We start from the raw sequence: 24,748 nt of genomic DNA on the forward strand, positions 1-24,748 counted from the left end.
ATCGCGAGATTTTGAACCATGGCGTGTGAAGCCCGGTAGTTCATTGGTGGGATTGGTGTCTGATCCAATCAAAACTCTGCAGTGTGAAGCCCGAGTGGTTCTCTGCAATTTTTTAGTTTCAAGTTCAAGTTCCAAGGTCCAATTTTTATTCAAGCTACTGCCATTACAAGCTGCTGCTGATTACTTCATGCTATTACAAGTAAGTCTGAAAGCATTCCCAACCCCATACTTCTCCTAATCCTCTACAGCCCAACCCTAAGCTTCCCATTTTGTTTTTTTCAATTCCCCATCACTCTAAGTTACCCACAGACCTATTCCTCCACCAGAATTACACCAAATTCATACCCCAGCATATCAATTTATAGCCTTTTTCTTTACTGAATACGGATTTTCATTTGCATTATGTTATATTGGATTATTTGCAATTCCACAGAAGTTCCTATATATGAAACCTGCTATTTTATACTAATAGCATTAAGTAATTGTATAAAATCAAAATATTTATGTCACAAGAATCATACCGAAAGGAAATAAAAGATTCCAAAATGACAATTTTACTGACAGATAGTTTTACCAGTGTCATCTTCAAAATAATAAATGAGGAGAATGGAAATAGGATTAAATGACATACAGTATAAATGTTTTCTAGCAGCTCATTGAAGCGTGGATGATTCTTGTATGGCTGGAAAACCTCTTGACGATGCATTATTGCATATACAACCTGCTTGGATGAGAAACTTAACAAAGAAAGAAAAAAGAAAAGAAAACAGTAATAATAGCATCTAATAAATGTCTCTGTATAGTATCCAATGTTATCAGAGTTATCGGATCAGTGATAATACCTCAGGGTTCCGAGGCAGTGAATAAGAAAGGATTGCATTTAAGATCTCCAGTACAATTCTTAGGAAGTCAGTATAGATGTGCAACTCAGTTGACTGCAATAAAAAAATATTGTTTAGGGAAGGATTGAATGGGGAAAGGATATAGCAACAACATCAATATTCAGAAAAGCAACACATAGAAAGAAGTACACAACAGAGGCTTACTACATCTTCTGTGATGTTACCCCCATCTATTGAGTTTGCCTTATTCATTAGCATCTTATCATTTCTTAACTCCGCTAATTTGGTATACCTATAGAGGAATAAGATCTTTAAGACCAGCTATCACAGAAAGAACCATAAAAAATTCATGTATGAAGTCAAATGATCATCTCAATTCTCAATGGCAAAAGAGGGCACACGGGATCCAGGAAAAGAAAATGTCAACAAATGATCAGACAACTAAGGATTACCATACTTGCGTGAGAGCATATCGAAAAGGCTGATCAGTCTCTGCGATGCATATGCACTAAGCCGGTGAACATGGGGAGCCATGTTTGCCAAAGTTGCCAGACAATTCGTATGGAGGTAAACATCCTGGAGTATTTCAGATGTCAAAGTAAGAATGGAACACAAACCTTTAAACCAACACCTAAAAGAAAGCAGACAACTACTTGAGCTTTGACCAAACCCAACATCGCACAACCACACCACAATAATACAAAAAGAAGATATTCAAGAGAAAAAAAAAAGGATATATAGGGATGAAACAAAGAAGGAAATCCAGATTAAGTATTCTGAACAAAGTTGGCCGCAAATGTATCCTCTCCCCCCCCCCCCAAAAAAAAAAAAGAATTAAGTATAGGCCATACCCGCATCTTGGATAGGTTATACTTCACAGTCCTTATTAGTATTATAACCATCAAAGAACCAAGAGAAACGTGATGGAGGAGACGTTCTTGGTACCAGGGAACACTAGGCAGGACCTAAAAGAAACAAAACATCATTAGTTCATTACTATAAGAACATATTAAGCACAAACGGTCCAAAACAGTCGATGCTCACCAGCTTGTGAATACTAGCATTGAAGGATGAATCCTGACTTAGTATGAGAAGGATAATCAACAGCATGTAGATTTGATTAGATGTCCTCCTTGAAGCATAATAAAGTGTTTCAAGAATAGGCACTAACTGTCAATACCGTCACCACATAAAGAGATACTTCAAATTAGCCTATGCTGTCATTAACTTCCATTAGACAATATTACAATTACAAACATCCTCAGAATGTGATGGCGACTAAGGGTATCTAAGTTCCAATCAAATGTATAAGAGTCCTTTTATAAATACACCAAGACAAACTAAACATTATATGAGAAAATCTAAAGAAACAACATATATGGAGATAAGAGATTCAACTTTCAAGACAGAAGCAATTTGCCACGAAAAGTTCAGCATCATTTTATAATGACGGTGTTAGAAGCTTCAGCTTACCAATGTGTCCAAATCAGTTCGGACCAAGACATATTCCAAAAAATCCGAGTTCCCGTGCACCAATGAGTACAGCAGTAGAATAGAACTCTCATCAGCCAAGTGCCTACAGAGCCGAAACTGTTAGGATACACTCAAAAGACTTCAAGCAGAATAAACATTTCAATTCATGAAATAATAGTCATATTGCAGATAAATCAATTGCATGTTCATAATTTAGACAGATAAATGAAGAAATGGGACCTGCTAATGGGTGTCCCACACATATTGTGATTTTTATCAGGTTTGTAAGTATACAATAAAAATGCGTAAATATACAGGCACCAACCAGTCAGACTAGTTATCACAAGGGAAAGTAAACTTAATGACACCCTCTTACCTCAGACCCAAACATGCACAAAAAGCATAGTAATCCATCAACCATTCAAATGAGTTGATGATCCATTGGATCACTATTCCAGACTTCAGCAAATATTTTTATTTGTATTTCGGTTCTGAGAATGTAACAATTGGTGTTCCAGAGCTCAAGGATTTCCACTGTAATTTCTCTTACTTTATGAAGTAAATAAAACAACTTATGTAAGACAGACCATGCAGTTTGTCAGGAAACAGGAAAGGCCACAGTAGCAAGAAAAGCCAAAACAATCAAAAGCAGAACCTAGCATGTCAAGATCATATTTAAGGATTGGTAGAGAGGTGGATGATAGGAAATAAAGGTGGATCAAGAAATAGGGTTGCGTCAATCATCAACAAGGATTTGATGTAGCCTTGAGATCCACCATGGTTGATCAAAATTGCCTCCCCGGAAAGTGGCTTGATCGAGAGTGGACAATCTACAAATGCAGTTTAATACTTTAATGTTCCTACTGGAAAGATTCAGAAATCATGAGGTATCAAGATTTTCCCAACAGGATCAGTTTCAAAGTCACCGATAGAAATAGATCCAGGATCTATATCAGGACTCGGAGGACAATTCCATGGTATACAAAAATCTTGTGACTCACGTCCTAAATTGAACAGGCAGAAGTGTGCTGAAGAGTTTACAATGAAACATTAATCCAATAAGTGTAAGCAGTCAACCGTTTACCTCCTGGTACTTCAGGATATTTGATACTGTAAGATGGAGTGTATAGCCTAACCTTGTCCTAAGTGATGTGGAGGCCAAAGCTCAAAGTGCAGTTCACAAAAGGGTTGAATCTGGATATTGACTCAAAAGGAAAGCATAGCTTGTCCTTTATACAGATATTTATGGAAAGTGGGAAAATACATGCTAGTCCCACTGGGAAGAAACAGGTCACCAAATAGTTTAAGAGTTCATCTCAATGATGGTTTAAAATAGTGATACATATCCCTTTGTTGGTTGAACCGTGGGCTAGAGAGAGGGAAGAAAATAATAGAATTGCTTGTTTTAATGAGAGAAAGGCCCCTCTATTTATAATAGAAGGGAAGCTACAACTTATATAAGCTAGGCGATGTGGGACTAAACCCACACAGCCAACTAAACACTTAATAACTTAAAATTAACCCCAAAAGGACCAGAATACCCCCACGGTATTCTGGAGTACATTATTCTAACACTCCCCCTCAAGCTGGATTATACAAATAAGAAAGAAGGAAGATCCAGCTTGGACTAAAAGAAGAAAAAAACTCTAAAAGAAAAAACTCTCTCCATAACAATGCTAACACTCCCCCTCAAGTTGGCGCATACAAGGTACTAATACCCAACTTAAATGAAAAATGGGAAAAATAAGTTATAGCAGAATCCAGCTTCAAAAGGAATGCAGCTCCCAAATAGACCTTCAAGAACTTGAAAAAATAGACCTTCAAACTTGAGCAGACTTGATCAATTGTTACCAATCTTCAACAATTGTCCAGGGATGAATCTCTGACTGATAATGTTGGAATATGCAATCCAGAATACCGTGGGGGGTATTCTGGTCCTTTTGGGGTTAGTTTATTTATTATGTTATTAGGTACAGTTGGCTATGTAGGTTTTAGTCCCACATCGCCTAGTTTAGTCTCTTTGTAATTTTTCCTCTATTTATAACCTCACCTAGTTTAGTCTCTTTGTAATTTCCCCTCTATTATAAATAGAGGGGCTTACCTATCAATTAATTAATTCAAGTATTTACAACTTCCATCTTCTCTTCTCTCTAAAGTTACTGGTTACAGGTCCTAGGTTGTCTACATGGTATCAGAGCTGTTGTAACCATTGATTGATTCTCTTCTGGTTTGCAGTTTTGAGAGTCGTTTCAAAGTTCTCCAATTTATGGAGAAACCCTAGTTCATAGAAAGAAAAGAAGAACTAGGGTTTCCTGCCCATTTAATCTTTATCGATTTGTTTTAAATCTTTCACAGTCATTTGTTGGTCTTTACGGGTTCACGCTGAAGATTTATTCAGTGGATATTTATGGAATCCTTTCTGGTATCGCTACTGCTATCGTTTCTGGTTTTCTGGAGTCGATTGGATTCCTGGTATGATGGCTTGATCTGAAGGTGTTTACAAATAGGATTTCGGCCTGGTTATCCCCTTGGTTTTCGCCGGATTTCCCTCCAGTTTTTGAAAGTGGGTTGGTATAAACCCTATTCTCTCATGATATTTTTCTGCCATTGATCGAGTTTGGGGCAGAAGACGACACTGCAGGTGGTGTGGAATTATTTTTCTCCTTATGCGATTCAGCAGATTTGTGATATTATTGCCCTGGTTTGCTGTTGTGCAATTTCCGTCTGGTTGAAGAATCCTGCTGTTGATTTCTGATATTTGTGGAATCAAATTCTGCTTTGATTGCTGCTGTCGATTTGTTTCTGTTTCCCTGTTTTCGACTGCTAGTCTGCGAAGGAAGAAGACCCATCGCTGGTTTTGTGAGGAAACTGCTTCTCTTTTCTCACAAAGGGGATGCTGATTGCGTGAAGAGGAGATCCGATATTTTAGAATGGGTTTCCTTTTATGAGTTGGTATCGATTTGAACTACTAGAGCCTTTTGAAGTGATATTGGTATGGTCAATCCCCAGGTTCTGCCTCTGGTTCAAGCTGAAGATGAGAGACCACTGCTATTCTTCGATTTTCAGGTTTTTTATTACGAATGGGTTTCTTTTTGAGTTGGTTTTCCTGCCATTTGTTTGCTTTGCTGGTTCCGTGACTGTCAAGGAGAAGAAGACAGTCACGTTACCTTCTTGTCTTCTTATGTCCATATCTTTTTAAAGTTAGTTTTCCTCTTTAGCCCCTCACTTCTTAACTTAATCTCCTTATGTCCATATTTTACCATGCCTTCCAAGTATGTCCCCCATCTATAAATATTAATTCCCTCTATGTCCTTTGCTTTTATATATCACATGATCCCTTGCTTTTTTATTTACCAGGGGCCCCTTGCAAAATTCTGGTTATTTACGAACTGCCATTACTTTTTAATACATTCCCCTATTTGACTACCCAATTGACCCTTGAAAATTCTTGTTTATTACCAGTTTGCCCTTTGGCTTGGTTTGTATTTAAAAATGGATTTCCACCAAATTACAGCCATGCCATCCTTTTTTTTCCAACACCGTTCCCGTTCAATAATTCTAATTACCTTCATATCCCATACCTTTGGCATATACCCATAAACCCTTTGGAAGTTAATGGTATTCTTTAATTTGCCATTTCTTCCCTTTTTTTTCCATTACCCTTCGCACCTCTTGGAAAAATCTGGAATATTATGTTTTTGCCCTATCTCTTGCATCATCTCTGTTATGTCCACGCGAGGAGGGGATTATGTACAGTACACCTGCAAACATTGCAAAACGCAGAACTTGCAGGAACATTGGTGCAAAACATAGAACATCAGTTTTCTCCACCATTGCCATTGGGTATCCTTCGTTATTGGGTTGAGTTTGCCGTAAGGGGGAGATTGAAGTATTGAAGAGTATTGAAGATATTTGGTTGTTGCCTATTTGAGGACTTTCAGTTGGGTTGATATAGTTTTTTCCGCTGCCTGATTCAGTTTGTTTCCGCTGCTTGCTGCTCTAGTTATTTCACTTCAAGATTCTGTGTCACTATGACAATCTGAGATTCATCATTGGATAGCTATTGAAGATCGTTGAAAGCTATCTTTTTTGGAAGACATTCCAGTCCCGGTTTGCTGATCATGCCTGTCCAAGTTTTGAAGATCTATTTTTTCAAGTTCTTGAAGGTTTATTTGGGAGCTGCATTCATATGTCAAGCTAGATTCTGTTGCACCTTAGTTTTTTTCCCATTTTGTTCAAGTTGGGCATTAGTGCATTGTATGCACCAACTTAAGGGGGAGTGTTAGCATTATTAGGAGTTCTTTTTTTCTTTAGTTCAAGCTGGATCTTCTTTTGTTACTTATTTGTATAATCCAGCTTGAGGGGGAGTGTTGGAATATGCAATCCAGAATACTGTGGGGGTATTCTGGTCCTTTTGGGGTTAGTTTATTTATTATGTTATTAGGTACAGTCGGCTATGTGGGTTTTAGTCCCACATCGCCTAGTTTAGTCTCTTTGTAATTTCCCCTCTATTATAAATAGAGGGACTTACCTATCAATTAATTAATTCAAGTATTTACAACTTCCATCTTCTCTTCTCTCTAAAGTTACTGGTTACAGGTCCTAGGTTGTCTACAGATAATCTTGAAGGTAAGTAACTAGGGCAGCAAGCAGATGAGTCAACAGCAATAAAGATCAAGCAGCGGAAACAACCAAACTGTAGGACCTCATATGGGCAGGCAATAACCAAACATCTTCAAAACTTTTAACACCAACCTCCCCCTTACGGCAAACGTAACCCAATAACAAGGTAGGTAGATACTTATTGGCAATGGTGAAACCTCTGACCTTCTATGTTTTGCACCAAGTGTCCCTGCATGTTCTGCTCTCTGCAATGGCTGCAGGTATACTGTATATAATCCCCCCCTCACGTGTAGTGTACGTGGACATAAGAGAGATTAGGTTAGAGATAGGGCCAAACATAACATTCCAGAATGGTTCAATGGCTGCCAAGTGTAATGGAAAAAGAAGAGAATACCATTAACTTCCAAGGGTGTTATGGGTAATGCCAAAGGTATGTTTTGGGAGGTGGTGAAAGAAAAACAGCAGTTGGATAATGGAGTAAGATTAACTTAGGTAACATAGAAAGCTCCAACCATCTTCCATCAATCAACCAAACACTTTGAATGGAAACCCCTACAGGGGAGAAACTCCTAACTCCAATATTCAGATCTGAAAAATATACAGATATTATTCGAGGTAAGGAAATGCTCCAATTGTCAAGGCTTGATCAATCTTCAAACAGGGAGGAGCAATTGTGCAAAAGATTCCATGGTAGAAACTCCCACATGCTAGACAGTACTAAGAAGATATCCGGACAGCAATGAATGGAAGTAGCTTCAACAAAACTGGATCAGATCTGATTCTGTAACAATGCTAGTATGCAAGCTCCAAAGTATGCCGGATATTAACCAGAAAAACGTCACATAACTGAATAGGTTCATAGGTGCAACCAAAAAATCGTGGAACACACTGGGGTAATCCCAAATAGGCTGATCTCCAGGGTAGTAGATTCGAGTCTTCAATAACGAGAGAAATTCGATCTCCAATAAGAGGAAACACAATCACAATTATAGGGCAGCAGTATTCCACATGAAGGCAGCAGTAACACATCAACCAGTCTTGCTTACAGAAGCCAATCAATAACACCAGCCAGGTAGGTAGTGAAGCTCATAATAACCAGCCAAATAAGATAAATAACCAGACAAATCCATAGGTAGTTGAAGCAGCCAGCCATATAGGAACAAGAAAAACAGCTTGATAATTGAAGAAACCAAGCCAACAGAATGAACTGAAATTTTTTTACTAAAAACCTGATGTAAGATGCTGAATAATGGGCTGAATACTCCTCTGATATTTATAAGACTCTCCTCAAAATATGAGCTTGATAGGAAAAACCCTAACCCTAAAATCGATTGTTGTCAGGGTTTTAGAAAACCCTGAAATTGAGATCGATTTAGGGAAAGGGGGCTGTAATTGCTGATGTAGACATGTAATAGATGCTGACCAAGGCTGCTAGAATGGAACCTCCAAGGTGAACAATAAATCTCCAGTAAGAGTGAGACCTGATCTTCAAAGGGGAGAGACTCCAAAAAATCGCAGAAGTAGAGCAGGGCAGCATACAGCACTACACCAGCATAAAGGACCTTCTTTAAGCCTTGAACTGATGAAGGAGAGTTCTCTTTTAATGTTAGAACCACCTCCAAAGCACTCGAACAGCAGCAAACATCCCTAGCCCAAATCGATTTCTATCAGGGTTTTGGAAAACCCAGAAAAGAAGAGACCGATTGGGGTAGGGGTCTTCAAAAAACTTGGATAGGTGCAATATTGAGGTCGATTGGTCCTTGAAGTGGGAGTAATTAACCCTCCAAAAATTAGCAAAAACTGAAACCTGAAAGTCAGGGTTTTTGGCAGGTAACCAAATTAGCAGGTTAAGGAATTTTTGCTATAGAAACAAATCCAGCCATCAGAAATGGTCCATACTTAAGTAGAGTAGGGCTTGTAGTAATAGGGAATCACCCCCAAAAGATCAGCTGCATCTGAAAAAGGAAACATCAAAACCCTGACAAGTTGAGATCGATTAGGGTAGGGGCTAGAATAAATAATAATTGATGGAGAGAAAGAAAAGAGGGATGTTAGGTGTAGGAATAGGGTAACATTTGGCTGGAAAAAGGCTGCACAGGGTGTTCCTCTGTTAGAGGATCAGGTGTATCGAAATCTGATCTCAAGGAGGGAGGAACTCCAAATCGCAAAAAGTTTCAGCAGGTTTTTTTTAATAAAAATCGATGGGAGGAAAAGGGGGGGCAGCACTAAATCATCGACATATGTTTACCACATTAGTGCTGCCCCTGTTTTTTTGGGCTGAAAGGGAGAAAAACAGAACCAGAAAAAAAACGAGAAAAAAGGAGAAGAAGAGAAGATCGATTGGAAGGAAGGAGGGAGAAATTAGGGTTTTTCTTCTCTCTAACCTAGATCAGACCAGCTCTGATACCATGTTGGTTGAACCGTGGGTTAGAGAGAGGGAAGAAAATAATAGAATTGCTTGTTTTAATGAGAGAAAGGCCCCCTCTATTTATAATAGAGGGGAAGTTACAACTTATATAAACTAGGCGATGTGGGACTAAACCCACACAGCCAACTAAACACTTAATAACTTAAAATTGACCCCAAAAGGACCAGAATACCCCCACGGTATTCTGGAGTACATTATTCTAACACCCTTAAATGAAAATTTTAACCAAAAAAGAAAAACAAGAGGCTGAGTGATAACAAGAATAATCATTTAGGTTACATGCGTATTAGCGTATATCAAGGTCTATAATCATATGGGTATATCTCTCTGGCACAAACCAATGCACTGGGTTCATGGCTTAAATTTTGAATGTGAAGCATTCTCTATCTATTTATTTTAGTTACACAAGAGAATAAGTGACTTCCTTAGTCTGTAAACTTGCATTACTTTCTTTCTCTTTATCCTTCTAATAAAGAGAGTAATAACTGAGCCAGCAATCAGCAAAGTTCAATACACAGATTAACGAGGTCAACCAGCTATAGCCATGCATTAAAACTATGCAACAAATGAATTAGTCAATTTTACTGTGAATAAGAGTAAATTTGAAATGAAAATTAATATAAAATAATTGAGCCATCTATAAAATTGTAATCTGTTGTTTGAAGAAGATCTTACGATCCTCCAGTTGGATATTTTAATAAATGTTTTAAATAGGTGCAACATAAGGAATTGCTTAAATATTGCAATAGTAGTATTGCACTTCAGAATACTATTTTATCTCATCCGAGTATAAACAATATATTTCATGTAACTTCTCACATTCATTCATCAGCCCACCTCTTCTGTGGCTTTGACAGAATCACTCGAACAGAACTATACCAGTCAGTGCTAGAGCAAGGTTTTCAAAATTGGCTGGGCTATCAATAAGCAGCATTCTTATTGTTAAGAGTTGTCGATTAGGTTCACAGGTTTCTGGGGGTATTTTAGTCTTATTTATGTTTCTAGTTTATTCTATTGTCTTAGGGGTATTTTGGGGAGTTTATATGTAATTCCTTTGCTACTGATATTATAAATAAGATTGCTCTCCCACGATTTGTTTTCAACCAAATCGTAAGGGAGTTTACCCTCTCAATCGATCTCCCTCTATTTCCTCTTCTTCTCTTCTCTTCTCTACCTTCTTCTTTTTTGTTATTTACTGCTGATCAGACTTAGGGTTCTGTTCTGTTACATGGTATCAGAGCACTAAATCTGGTCAACAGTTCTCCCTTTTTATTGCTGTTTTGAAGGCTTCTCCTTCCTCTTGCTCTCTTATCATGGTCCAGAGCAACCAGATGCTGTACCTTCTTGTCTGAACCCTAGTCGTACCCTAATGAAGGACTAGGGTTCCCTGATATGCTGAAGATAGGTCGTATTTGTACTTGTGCCTGATGCTGTACGAAATTTCTGATGATTGAAGTGATGTTTGCCTCCATCTGAGAAATCGATTTCTCAATACCCAGTGAAAATCGATTTTCTCTTTCTCCTGGGATTTCTTCTTCCACATTGGCTGCTGGTTTGGGGATTTTATTCCTCATTATTTGATGATTGTCTACACCAAAAACTGATCACATATTGGGCTGTTCAGCCTTTTTCCTCAAGTTTATCGATTTTACCCTGATCTGGGTTTGGGCTGAAATCGATTTTGCCTTGTCTTCCTTATTTGTTGGCTGTCTCTGCTCTCTACCTATCCAAGGTTTTTTTTTTGACAATATTTACTCGATTTCATGGCTGATTCTAAGCCTCCTACAGACAACTTTAGTATTCAGATTACTACCATCAAGTTGAATGGTGCCTCCAACGACCTCCTTTGGTCGCAAGCCTTTGAAGTTTATGTTACTGCTCACCGGAAGATGTTTTATTTTACTATGACACCGCCAGCTCCTACTGATGACAAATATGAAGATTGGAAGGCTGAAAATGCAACTCTTCTTTGTTGGCTTTGGAATAGCATAGAACCCTCCATAGCCTCTAATGTTATGTTTCATAAAACTGCCAAGGGTGTTTGGGAAGAACTCAAGGAGAGCTATTCTCAAGATACCAATTTGTCTCGAATTTATGATTTATATGAGAAATTTTTCTCTTTCAAGCAAGAAGGAAAGTCCCTTGGCGAATATTACAGTTCATTGAAGGGGAAGTGGGAAGAACTCAATGTGTACCAGCCTATCTCTATTGATGCTTCTGTGATTAAATCCCAACGTTTTGAGTTCTTGGTTGCTAAGTTTCTCTCTGGATTGGATTCTGATCTTCACTCCGTCAAAAGCCAATTATTGGCTGGTGTGAAGATCCCGTCTATGAATGAAGCATATTGTCGAATCCAGAGAGTTGTTTCTCCTTCGGTGGTGAAATCTGATCCAGCTCCTGTCTCCAAGGATAATTCTGCCCTCTTTACTTCTACTGGAGGGCGTGGTCACGATGGTGGTACCTCTTCTCGAGGTCGTGGTTCTGGATCTGGTCGTGGTCGTGGGGTTGGTTCTGGTGGTAGTGGGGCTGTTTCCAACCCTGCTGGTTCATCTTCTGGTAATGGTAGCTCTCGTTGGTGCTCTCATTGTGGTCGTCCTAACCACACTATTGATAAATGTATTGATAAATGTTGGCTAAAACATGGCAAACCACAATGGGCACGAGAGCAATTAGCAAACACTTGTAGTCTCGATGGAGCGGCTGATCCCGTGCATCCTCCTGACACTACTCATGGGTCTTCCAGTGATGGTGGTGGTTCTTCTAATGACCTCTCTCAACTATTACAACAAGTTTAGCAACTTGAGACATCCTCTTCTACATCTACAACAAATAATTACTGCCATTCAACTTGATGGGATTCACTGGAAACAGAATGAAGTCACGTTGCGACGAACCAACAGAACCAAATGAGGCAGAAGTGATTTCAGAGTTGTCAGGCATGATGATTGGTAAAAAAAACCGAAATAAATCCCCCAAAAAAATTTAGAACATAAGGAGGGAAGGTGAAAAACCCTCAGTGGGAGTCAACTCACCACCAAGAGTGGGTAAAAAATCTCGGCAAGGAGGGAAAAATCCTCTCGCGAGAGAAAAAAGAGAGGGCGAGAGGCCTGCGAGCTGGAGGGAGTGGCAGAAGGTGGTGGAGGGCTGGCGGAGCCTAGCGGTGGTGGTGGGGGGCTGTTGAGGCCTGGCAGAGGTGGTAGAGGGTGGTAGAGGGGCTGGCAGAGGTGGCGGTAGGTGGTGGAGGGGCTGGCGGAAGCTGGAAGAGGGCCTGCTGCTTGCGGTGGTGGCTGGCCTTAGGGCAGAATCATGATGGAGAAGAGAGAGAGAGAGAGAGAAAAAAAAACTCAATTCCCATATCCCCGGAATATTTTTGGCTCTGATACCATGTAGAATTCCGTGAATACTGGCTTGAGTCAGAGTGACTACAGCCATCTTTATTTATAATAAAGAGCAGAACATTTTGTAATGAGTACAAAGACAGAAATACCCTTATGACTATTCTACCCCTGAACCCATATTACAACAATATATATATATATATATATATATATTCAATATATATTCAAGTTAAAATATAAAGGGGGACAAAAATACCCCTGTACCTAGCGCAGCCTTACAAAGAGAAGAATAAAATAACTAGAGAGACCAAAATGCCCCTAGAATCTCAACTGTATAAGTTCGGAATTAGAGGTTGAGGAATGATGTGGCCTGTCATTAATAACAAAGGTCCTTTTTATTTATAATAGAGTTTTTTTTTTTTTTTTGGTGAACAAAAAATCTATTACCAAAGCCCGAAGGGGGGCGAGAGGGAAAGGGGGGAATACACAAAGGAGAGAGAGAGGGGGGGAAACAAACTCCAGACCCAACTAAGAGGGGGTATGGGGCCGTAAAAGAGCACTATCTAAACCCCTAAATACAACAATCTGCCTATTCCTTGGGAAATCCAAAAAAGTCGTATGAGGCAAAAAACTAATCTTAGAGGAGACATCCAAAAAGATGGCTTTCCAAATCAAGTCAAGGGAACGCGAGTTGGAGGTCCATCTCTTAAGGTTTCTCTCCATCCAAATGTGGTAAAGAGCTGCTACGCTAAACACAAGCTTACCAATAGTATCGCAGATAGAGTAGCCAAGGGAAGTCATGGCCAGCCAGAGCCACTCTCGAGCGAAAGGGAGGGGTCTCCTACTGTGAGGCCAAATAAATGAAAGGGCTTTTTTCCAGATAGTAGCGGTAAACGGGCAAGCAAAGAAGAGGTGGTCAATGTCTTTGGATCCACTCCAATAGAAGATACAAGAAGGGGGGACAGGAATTCTTCGGTGGAGGAGGAAGGCTTGGGTTAGAAGGCAAAGGTTAAGGGTTCTCCAAGCTAGGAAGCTATGGCGAGGAATGTGACCTTTGAACTAGACTAGTTTGTGCCAAAGGGCAGTAGGGGCATGGTTCCTAACTAGGTTCCAAGCAGATCTAAAACTAAAAAGGCCGTTTGTAGAGGGGAGCCAAATAACCTTGTCCGCTTGGGCTGGGGGGGGGGGGGATAGGGGAAGGGGGGGAAGGGAGTTCCAGATCAGGGAGAGGGAGAGGGTGAGGGGAGGAGCAGATGGGGGGTCCAAGATCCATGAGAGATGATGGAGGATAAGGGGGCTGACTTGGGAATGCCGGAGGAGTAAATTGCTCTAGCCCCAAAGAAATTATAGAGGACTCCATTGGGGTGCCAGGGGTCAAGCCAGAGGGAGATGGAGGACCCATCAGCAACAAAAGAGGAGGTGGCTCTAAGTGCCAAGGGGCGAAGAAGGAGGATCTTGCGCCAGACCCAGGAGGAATCAGTACGGATGGAGACGGTCCAAATGGAGTCATTCTTGCACCTTACATCATTTATAATAGAGTTACAACCTAAAGAAGGGAAAAGGGAAAATAAAGTGTAACCCTAATTTAACCTAATGTAAGGTGCTAACAATATTCTAATCCAACGGTTCTCAACACTCCCCCTCAAGTTAGTGCCTATATATCATACATGCCCAACTTGGAGACCAGTGGATGAAACACCTTACAATTCAATCCCTTCATAAATACATCAGCAAGCAGATTAACAGAACTAACAAAAGGGATACAAACAATTCCTTGCTCAAGATTTTCTTTGATGAAGTGTCTGTTGATCTCAATATGTTTTGTCCTGTCATGCTAAAACTGGATTATGGAAAATGTTAATGGCAGCCTTGTTGTCACAGTAGAGTCGCATCGGAACTTCAGAAGTAACTCCCAGATCACTCAATAGTCCCTTAAGCCACATGATTTCACAAATCCCTTGGATCATGGCACGATACTCTGCTTCAGCACTGGACCGGGATACAACAAACTTTTTCTTGCTTCGCCATGTGACAAGGTTACCACCTAGGAAGGAACAATAACCAGAAGTAGATCGCTGATCATCAACAAATCCAGCCCAATCGGCATCAGTAAACCACCTAGGAAGGAACAATAACCAGAAGTAGATCGCTGATCATCAACAAATCCAGCCCAATCGGCATCAGTAAACACTTCCAGTCTTAGGTTCCCATTATTAGAGAAGAGAACACCTTTCCCAGGGGCAGACTTCAATACCTCAATATACGGTGCACTGCATCAAGGTGAGATGTCCTAGGATCATGGAGAAACCGACTCACAATGCCTACAACATAGGCAATATCAGGTCTAGTATGGGACAAGTAAATCAGCCAGCCAGCCAGTCTTTATTACTATTCTCTGTCAACCAAATCACCCATGGCACTACACAACTGGTGATTAACCTCAATAAGGGAGTCTGCAAGGCTTACTGATGTAGATCACAAGTCCATATGTACTCTCAGGAACAAGCCGTAAAACCAGCCCAGCAAGGTTGTGGATTCGACTATTGTGAGAAGCAGTTTGGTATGATGATGTGGCAAGTTTTCGTTGGTTCGATGGAGCATCACCTAAGGCAGCCCCAGCCCAAAGAGAAGCATGAAGAAGACGGACAGAATTCAAAAAAAAAAAAAGTTACTGTTCACGTGAACAGGACGGACAGAATTCAAAAAAAATTACTGTTTGCGTGACACTGTTCACGTGAACCGTGATTTGGGGGCTGATATGGCCAGCTGGTGTGAAGATCTGATTTTATTTAGTTACCATTCTCTTAGTAGTACCTAGTTATTAAATCTATTAGTTTTTATTTTTGTTTCCTGGCTTGTTTAGAAGGTTGGATCTATAAAGCCTTAGTAGTTTCTATTTTCAGCTAGCTTCTATTTTTCATTAGTTGCTATTTTCCTACCTTCTATTTTGGTTTTTAGAAAGTTTCTATTTTATACCCTCTATTTTGTAAGCTTGCCTAAGCTATTAATAGGTCCCCTATTGTAAGGAAGGATCAGATTTGAAGAATAGAATTTTCTGGCCAAGCTTGCCACTGATTATGGGAGTAATTCCTTGTTTCAACAGCTGGGATAGTTGTGGGTGCGAGACCCAAGGCTGAGAAAGCCCATCCCCCTATCCCCTTCTCTTCTATCTTCTCTATATCTTCTTCTTATCTTTTTTTTTTTTGGGGGTTCTTCTTCTTATGTAACAGAAAAGTACCAATAAAAATTAAAAAAAAAGAGTTGCAGTTTTTATTTTTGTTCTTTTAATTGTATCGATCCTGATGCAATCGATCTCCCACTGGTTTCCCTGGTTCGAGGTCGTTTTCTGCATTACTTACATCCAAGCATTCTTGTTTCATCAAGGAGGTCCAAGGCATACTTTCATTGGGAAATAAAAATACCCTTGTTTGATCTTGCAACTTCTATCCCAAAAAAATAACGGAGAGGTCCTAGATCCTTTGTTGCAAACTCCTTTGCTAACAAAGATTTCAGATAGGGGATTTCGGTATCGTCATTCCCAGTGATTACTATATCATCTACATACATAACGAGGGCTGTAATTTGGGTACCACTCTTTTTCACAAACAGCACATCATCAGCTTAGCTTTGTAAATATCCAAACTTCTGCATGGCTTTCAGAAAGTGACCAAACCACGCCCTAGGAGATTGTTTGAGTCCATAAAGGGACTTCTTCAGTCTGCAAACATGACCAATAATAGATGAGGGAGCAAAACCTGAAGGCAAGTCCATGTACACTTCCTCTTCAAGATCTCCATTCAAGAAGGCATTCTTGACATCCAATTGTTAAAGGTTCCACCCCAGATTGGCAGCACATGACAATAATGCCCTAACTGAGTTCATCTTTGCAACTGGTGCAAAGGTTTCTTGATAATCTATCCCATAGGTTTGGGTGAAGTCCTTGGCAATCAGACATGCCTTGTATCTCTCAATGGTGCCATCTGCCCTTTGCTTGACTTTAAACACCCATTTGCAACCAACCAACTTCTTCCCTTCAGGGTGAGGGACAAGTTCCCAAGTACCATGTTTGTCCAAGGCCTGCATTTCTTCTAGCATGGCAGCCTTCCATTTCGGATCTTTGATATCTTCTTTCCAATCTTGTGGAATAGACACAGAAGACAAAGAGGAAACAAAGGCCCGATAGGAGGGTAATAAAGATTAATAAGAAACAAAATGGGGAAATGGGATGTTAGGTACAGGAACGAACGCCTTTTCTTATAGCAATGGTACGGTAATCATGTATAGCAAGATCAGGCACATTATCAGAAGTGGGAGAAGTATTACCTGATGGTGAGGGGCGAATCTGGTGGAGGCGCCACTGTGGGTAATGGTTGGTCATTCATGGTTCCCTTTTTCTTGAATCTACTGTGAGTGCAAGTTATCGTTCCAGATCAGGAACAGAGTGAACCAAAGTCTCTCCCTCACCACCGGTACTATCAATAATATGTTCTCTTTGGACAAGAAGCTCCCCCTGAACTAGAAGACTATCAATAACCATAGGGACAATTGGTAATGACAGCTATTCCTCAAGACTCTCCCCCTGAAGAGGTGTTGTGAAATATATGCTTTAGACTCATAGAAGGTGACATCTATGGTGCCATGAGACAGCGAGAAGGAGGGTCATAACACTTGTACCCCTTTTGAGAGGCTGAATAACAAAGGAACATACACCGAAGAGACCAGGGATCCAGTTTAGATTGGGTAGGAGAAGAATTATGAGCAAAGCAGACATACCCAAAAATTTTGGGCGGAAGGGAGGAGGAAATAGTATGGTCCAGAAAGGAAAGAGGTGTCTTAAAATTGAGGACACTAGAGGAAACCCTATTGATACATCTCCTCAATAGGTTTTAGGGACACCAGTAGTAAACATCAAGACACAGGTCACATCCAAGAGATGACAATTTTTCCATTCAGGGATGCCATTTTGTTCTGGTATCCGAACACACGAAGTTTGGGAGAGGATCCCATGGGAAGAAAGATATTGCTGAAAACTACTGTCTATATATTCCGTACCATTATCACTATGAAGAACTCGAATGGTAGCATTAAATTGAGTCCTAAGCATGACATGGAAAGACTGAAAACAAGAGAAGGCATCAAACTTATGGTGTAAAAGGTAAATCCATGTGAGACCTGTGCAATTATCAATAAATGTGATGAACCGATGAAAACCATTACGATTAACGGTCCTAGAGGGACCCCATATATCATAATGAATAAAGGAAAAAGGAACATCACTATTAGAATAAGAGTTTCTAGTGTGTTTTGCAAATTCACACACATCACAATGGAGTTGTTCCAAACCACAAACTTTAACTAAATCTGGAAACATAGAACGTAAATTATGAAAAGAAGGGTGTCCCAAACGGCGATGTCAGTGATGAAGCTTGGTCAATGCATTATCAGAACGGAGGGTGTGAGCTAAAGAAGGGAGTGGTGCGACTGGTGTGGATTCCAAGTAGTAGAGACCATCATGGACCCAACCATACCCAATCGTTGCGCCCGTCACCACATCCTGAAACAAGCAATGAGTGGAAAAGAAGTAAACAGAACAATTCAACTCATTAGTTAGACGACAAATGGATAACAAATTTGCACATGATTTTGGGATGTACAAAACTGAGGAAAGAGAGATGGGAAGAGCAAGAAACTGAACCTTTACCCGAAATGGAAGAGTGGACGCACGGCGACTGGAGGTCACGGCGGCACCGGCAATAGGGGCCAGCGGACGGTAGCACAGAGTTGTGGATCGCAGTGGGCAAAAGGCACAACGACAGGTGGTCGCGGCGGCAGTGTTGGGAAAAGCTACAGGGGTATCGCTACGGGCACGGCGATCGAGAATGGATCTCGGCAGAGAGAGGCACAGCGAATAAGAGGCGGCGCGGCAAGAGGCAACCAAACGTGGTCGCGGTGGTGGGAAGACGCATGGTGATGGAGGCGCAATGAAGAGGAGAAACTAAAGGTGCATGGTTTATATATCATCTATCATGCTATACGAGGAGGTGATTGCCATCAATGGGCAGAGGCGGTGGTGGAGATGAGAAGCTTGAAGAACGAGAAAACTTTCTAGGGTTTTGGGCTCTGATACCAAGTTCTAAATCAGAGGTTGAGGAATGATGTGACTTGTCATTAATGACAGAGGTCCTCTTTATTTATAATAGAGTTACAACCCAAAGAGGGTAAAAAGGTAAAAAGGGAAAATAAAGTGAAACCCTAATTTAACCTAATGTAAGGTGCTAACAATATTCTAATATTCTAATCCCACGGTTCTGAACAGTATATAACTATATATTGTAGCATACTAAATAATGTTAGAAAAGAGGGGAAATAAAAAATAACAGTTGGGCGCCTTGGTTGCCTAGGAGGGCACCTTGTCGCCTAAGCGCTTAGGCACCCCTCCACCACCTTGACAACTATGGCTGCAGCATTGCTCATATAGTGCAGTTGTTTCACATGCTTTTGGTTTTTGACTATGGCTGAAAGAGTAAATGTTCATCAATTATTCATCCACTGTATTGTATCCTATATAGGATAGTTCTTGCTCGAGCTTTCAAATATAGCATAGATCAACTGAAGAAAGGTAGAAGGGGATGGAACTTGGTTTTCCTATGGAGAATTTTTTCATATCTAGTTTTTTAAGGTATTTGGGAGGGACATAAGAAAATCATTTTGCAGAATTCGCAGTGATCAATTCCAGACTTTGAGTACTGGTAACAATGTAAGCTGTTTCTGAAGTGTCGTCCAATAAAGTTTAGAAGCCTCAAGCTTGAGGATTTTGAAAAGGACTGGAGGGTTATTTTGTAAGCTATGTACACAAAAGTATTTTACATTTTTCCTGGTTACTAGCTCTCCATTGTTCATTTATTATACCTGTTCGCTCAAAAAATCTGAAGAAGTCAAAAAATAGTGGAAGAAGGGAAATGGGAGACAGAGAAGCAATAAATTGTTAGAATCAAGGACAACTAACAAATAGTGCAGTTATATATGAATGTGCCTATGAGTTCCACATGTAAATCCAACCAAAGAAAAAGCATTCCAAATATATTCATCCTGAACGATACAGAAGTAAAACCTAAGAACCTACTTGTTAATTTCAAATAAAGGACCACAAGAAGGTATAGATACTCACAATCCAAGGGTGTCAAATAGAGAGGCAAAAGGCAACCTCATAAAGGGCTCATTATGTGCATTACCTTCAACATCCATATGATCCACTACAACAAGAGATTTGTTTGCACAGAATTATATGATGAATGAATTATCGTTATGTGATGCTCAGGAAAGAACAAGAAGAAAATTGATCTTACACTCAATATCTCTAGCATTTTCTAAGGCCTTGCAGTAAGGATTCTCAGAAAAATATGAACTATCTTTCAAAAGAGAATCCATAGTAGCATCATCTTCACTTTTATCTAGTAAGGACTCATCCACCATGTTGTATTTTCTATAATGAATAAGAATAAGTAAAACAACAAGACTGCTTTCTGCCAACGGGCTTCTTGAACCTTCACCATTTGAACTAACAAAATAACTGAATGGCAATAGTACAAAATTTGCTGCAACCACAGAAAAAGAGTATGTATCAGTGGCTTCTATAGACAATGGGTGAAATTCTACAGTATTATCACATATGGAAGTAAAGGTGATTTATAAAACAAATCAATTTCCTGTTTCTATAACAAAATGTACATGGACAGGGTAATGCATAAAACATAAGATCAAATGTCTTTTCCTTGGCTGCATCAGAAAGCAGCAGTCCAAGGGGAAGGAAGGACGAAATTTATCTAACCAGAAATCCAAAGCAAACATATGGCATCAAGACCACCAAGGCGTGCAGATGGATTTCAAGAGAATGAACATTAGCATGACGACAAGAAATTTATTATGCTGAAAAATGTAGGAAGATGGTGGAAGCCGGAAAAAAAATTATGAATTTTTTATCGTAAAAAATGTGTGGCTTGGGCATGGACATGCCATTTCAATCCAGTTCCTACTGCCAAAAGAAAGAGAAGACAAAAAATTAAGCAAGTCATTATAACATTATTGAGTACTCTAATTGTAACATCCGCCAGATAAAGAGATGCAAAAGAAAAGTAGAGCTATCAAGAAAGTCTATATAAAAAAGGGGAAAAGGCATAAGTCTCTATAAAAGTAATGACATATAAAAGAGGAAACACCATACCAGCGGCAGAACCAACTTTTTGTAGAACACCAAGCTGACTTCCACCAGAAAAAATGGAATAGGATCCACCATTTAAGGGAAAATAAGGACATGTGATATAATTAAGTAGTAGCTTGTGAACAACCAAACCAGCCAAAGAAGTTTCCTGTTAAATAAAAGCACAGTACCATGGACTGTTATATTAACTTTCCAAAATTTTGAGGGCACTAAAGAAAAGCCAAATCCTTCCAATCACCTGAATGATTGCTGCATCAAGGAATGGATGCACAACTTTTGGCCCCAGAGAAGGAGCATAACAAAGTTGAGTAGACATGGCTACAAGCATAAAGTTCAGCAGTTCATGGTGTAGAAGGTACGTGTGAGAACTTGCAACCAAACAAAGAGTGATATAAAATTAGGAGCGCAACAAAATAAACTACTAATAAACAACATATAATCATTTGAAAATCAAGAACATACCTTACATCCGACATGCCAATAAAGCTAAGCACACCATGCATTACAAAATTTGCTGTGTTTTGATCTACAATAAACAAAAACAGAGATAAGGCCCTGATTTCTTTATTGGGGGGAGAAAACCAATAAGATAGCCACCTATTGGACATGAAAAGATCCACCATATAACATGGATAACTGCAAGCGTGACAAAGGTAAAAAAAACAGGTGAACAAAATAACACCATATAGAAAATTAAACAAGTCACAAGAAATTTCATAATGGTTGACCTTCAATGTCTACTCTAAAGACACAGAATAACAAAATTGCCAGAAGTAGTTCTTCAAATTGATTTGACGGTGTAAAATATAGTCAATAAGTACATTGCCTCACCAGGTCTGCGCAAATCAGAGCTGTTCAGTATTTTACGGACAAATTTAATGAAAAACTGGACCAATGTACCATTTTTAGATGACACTACTCCAACCTTGTGCAGACAGGAGAAAAAGTAAAGATAGAATTAACCATGAACTGAAAAGACATAAGATCGAGCCCTAGCAACATATCATTGATAGATTACATCACCGATTAGAATAACTTGTGTACAACATCTCCACCAAAATCAGGGTGATTCACTTCTATTTGTATAGTCAAAGTCTTCCTCTTGTATCAAATTATCAATAACAGACCAGTTTTACAAAATGATAATATTTTCATCATGACAAATCAAATTGGGAGTGACCTAAGTGAAAATTTGTAGCCATGCACCATAAAACAGTTACTTACCCTCGGGGAAATTTTCTGGTACTGTTTCACCTTCATCAAGCGATAGATAGAGTTCTTCAAAGCTATTATCTTTGAAATTTTCAATTAAGTACTTCAGAAATATAGAGGCTAGATATGCTGCATGAACAGCCTTCATATGTACGAGTGATGGTCCAGCAGAAGTTGTCATGGACTCTTGCAAACAACGAACTAGATGAATAATAATCTTTGCAAGGTGCCTCGTATGATTGTTGTTTTGTGCTGCAAAAATATAGCAGCTAACCAATAAGAACTCCAACAGCGTCCAACAGAATCTAGAGAGACAATAATGTTTACAGCAAAAAATTCAGAAGAGAAAATATTATTATAATACTATTATTGTACCATAAATGCTAAAATAAAATCACCATTGCATCTTTACAAGTAAAAAAAAAAGAGAGAGAGAGAGAGAGAATAATAATCTAATTGTTAAAGAGGATATAAGTTTAACTTCTGAAATTGCATTGACACACAAAAGAAACGCAACATGGTATTAGCAATCACACTCTGTAAATGAGATCACACTTACACAAGGACCAAAAGAGAGATCTTTAGGCATTATTCTATGTTTCTATCCATGTAAATACAAACATGCAAAGCCCTGTGAGAAGATATGTGACTCCCTATAGAAAGAGAAGCAAGTAGCAAACTAAACAGGGAGGCATTCATAACTTACATTTGCAAGAATGAAACTCAAAGGAATTGATGAGGGCTCACATAAGCAATAGAGCGTGTGGTTTAATTTGACGCAAAGCGAAGAACCTTACCAGGACTTGACATGCCGCGAATCCTCTTGAAAGAGAGGGGTTCCATATGTGAGAGAGTGAGAGATTGAGAGAGAGAGAGAGAAATTACATAAAAGGCATGCATTTTTTTCAGAATGCATCAAAGTGAGAGAGTCTACATAAAAGGCATACATTTTCAGAAGCATCAACCAGCCTTGAAGCTGAGTTGGCACACTGTCACAACAGCAGAAGAGAATCTCATTAAAACCTAGTCAAATCAATAACGCTACCACAGTAACTCAAACGCAGAATTGCTGGCAAATTCCTAAGTTAAGTTTCTGCTTATGGTATTCAATAATTTCTTAAGAGTAATGGCAGACAGGACAGATATGGAGAGAATGAGAGAGGAGATTTAAGTAAGAAAGCGGATTTGAGAGACAGAAGAATGCACAATTTCTCTTAACCTAACCACTATAATAAGTGGTCCCTCATATTGGATTTCCTTCACAACACATAACATAGCACAGTATTTTGCTGTGAGGGGAATGATGGAACTCGGAAAGTTAGAAAGACAAAAGAAGAAGAGATGAAGATAGAAAGAGAGCGATTTATCAATGAGGATAAGGAGCAACATTAAATGGTACGCTTAATTTGTTGATAAATTTAAAAGTTTTTGCTATGTGGTACACAAGATAATAGTAGGAAATGTGTTACAAACCGGAGATAAGCTGTGGAGAGGGAGACTGAAACAGAGAATTTATCACCATAAGAAGCAAAATATTTGTAATTCAGTTCATTAAAGCAAAATGTAAAAACTCCTGCACATTATGGGAAGCCCGCGGATTCGTACATTTTAATGAAGCATATCCAACTCAGCACCAAATACCAAGACAGTTCTCTTCCTTGGGAAGGGGAAGGAGATACAAACTGATGATAACTGTCAGCACTGGAAGAAAAAGCACTATGACTGAGCATTATTGCCACACGAACTGAAACCATTTCAATTTGTGTTCACTTTCCATTATGAATAAAGCGAAGCTTCAGTAAGGATGTTTTAGGTTCGTAGTGAATAATCTGCTGTTAGATTGGTAATGAAATGAAATGATCCCATTTTAGGCAAAGAGCATTTCCCATACGCAATGTTGCAAAGAGAACCAAAACGAAACCATTTCGTAATTTCATTCCAGGAAACAAACCAAGCTGCAGACAAAAGTACTTTACTCCATTCGAAGTCCAAAAAGTTTTTAGTGGTAACTATAAGAGAACTACCGACCGAAAATCTCGCAAGCTTGGCGAACTCGATGATGCGGCCATTGGAGAGAGATGGGCAGCTCGAGCAATCCATCCCAGAAATCAGAGGAGAGGGGGAAAGATTTGTCACCCACGAAAGCACCGATTAGGTATTCCGCCGGGTCCTGCGGCAGCGCGTTCTTGCGCGGCGTCGAAGGCACGGCTCCCATCAGAGCTCTTAATCCTCTGCCGCGATCAGAAAACGAATTCAGAGATCTTCCAAATGCAATTCATGAGTAAAGATGGCATTGCTCGATTGGACAGAAGAACGACGAGGTGAAATCATAAGAACAGAGAAGAATGACTGCGGAAGCTTCGATCTGGCGGTCAGTCTATAAGTCGAAACCCTGAATCTCTACTAGTGACAAAGAAAAACAACAAAAACACAGAAGCGAGAAGGTCGCTTCGAAACGAGTCTTAAGAAAGTGGGACTTGGGAGGCAGAACAGACGATGACTTTTAATTCGGGAAGGTGAAGAAACATGGGAGTTCTGTTCTTCCTGCTACTTTTCTTTGACGACGATGGGACGCTAAAAACTTCAAATACAACAAATTGACAAAAATATCCTT

The 24,748-nt window shown here is 39.6% G+C and overlaps 1 protein-coding gene across 1 annotated transcript in view; it reads right to left on the bottom strand.

Annotated features, from left to right (window-relative positions):
• Positions 1-24,536, bottom strand: part of LOC122646066 (dymeclin-like) — a 63,359-nt gene extending 38,823 nt beyond the window's left edge. The window contains exons 1-14 of the mRNA XM_043839541.1: positions 24,163-24,536; positions 22,147-22,386; positions 21,385-21,448; positions 21,161-21,290; positions 20,926-21,070; positions 20,051-20,299; positions 19,873-19,957; positions 2,312-2,418; positions 1,887-2,008; positions 1,694-1,807; positions 1,300-1,418; positions 1,047-1,134; positions 843-935; positions 632-721 (exon numbers count right to left, since the gene is read on the bottom strand). Coding sequence (XP_043695476.1) covers positions 632-721; positions 843-935; positions 1,047-1,134; positions 1,300-1,418; positions 1,694-1,807; positions 1,887-2,008; positions 2,312-2,418; positions 19,873-19,957; positions 20,051-20,299; positions 20,926-21,070; positions 21,161-21,290; positions 21,385-21,448; positions 22,147-22,386; positions 24,163-24,349 — 1,833 coding nt within the window. The 5' untranslated portion in view covers positions 24,350-24,536. The remainder of the gene's footprint in view (positions 1-631; positions 722-842; positions 936-1,046; positions 1,135-1,299; positions 1,419-1,693; positions 1,808-1,886; positions 2,009-2,311; positions 2,419-19,872; positions 19,958-20,050; positions 20,300-20,925; positions 21,071-21,160; positions 21,291-21,384; positions 21,449-22,146; positions 22,387-24,162) is intronic.
• Between the last annotated feature and the right edge of the window lie 212 nt (positions 24,537-24,748).

This window comes from Telopea speciosissima, chromosome 1 (assembly GCF_018873765.1).
Source record: "Telopea speciosissima isolate NSW1024214 ecotype Mountain lineage chromosome 1, Tspe_v1, whole genome shotgun sequence".
Lineage (NCBI taxonomy): Eukaryota > Viridiplantae > Streptophyta > Magnoliopsida > Proteales > Proteaceae > Telopea > Telopea speciosissima.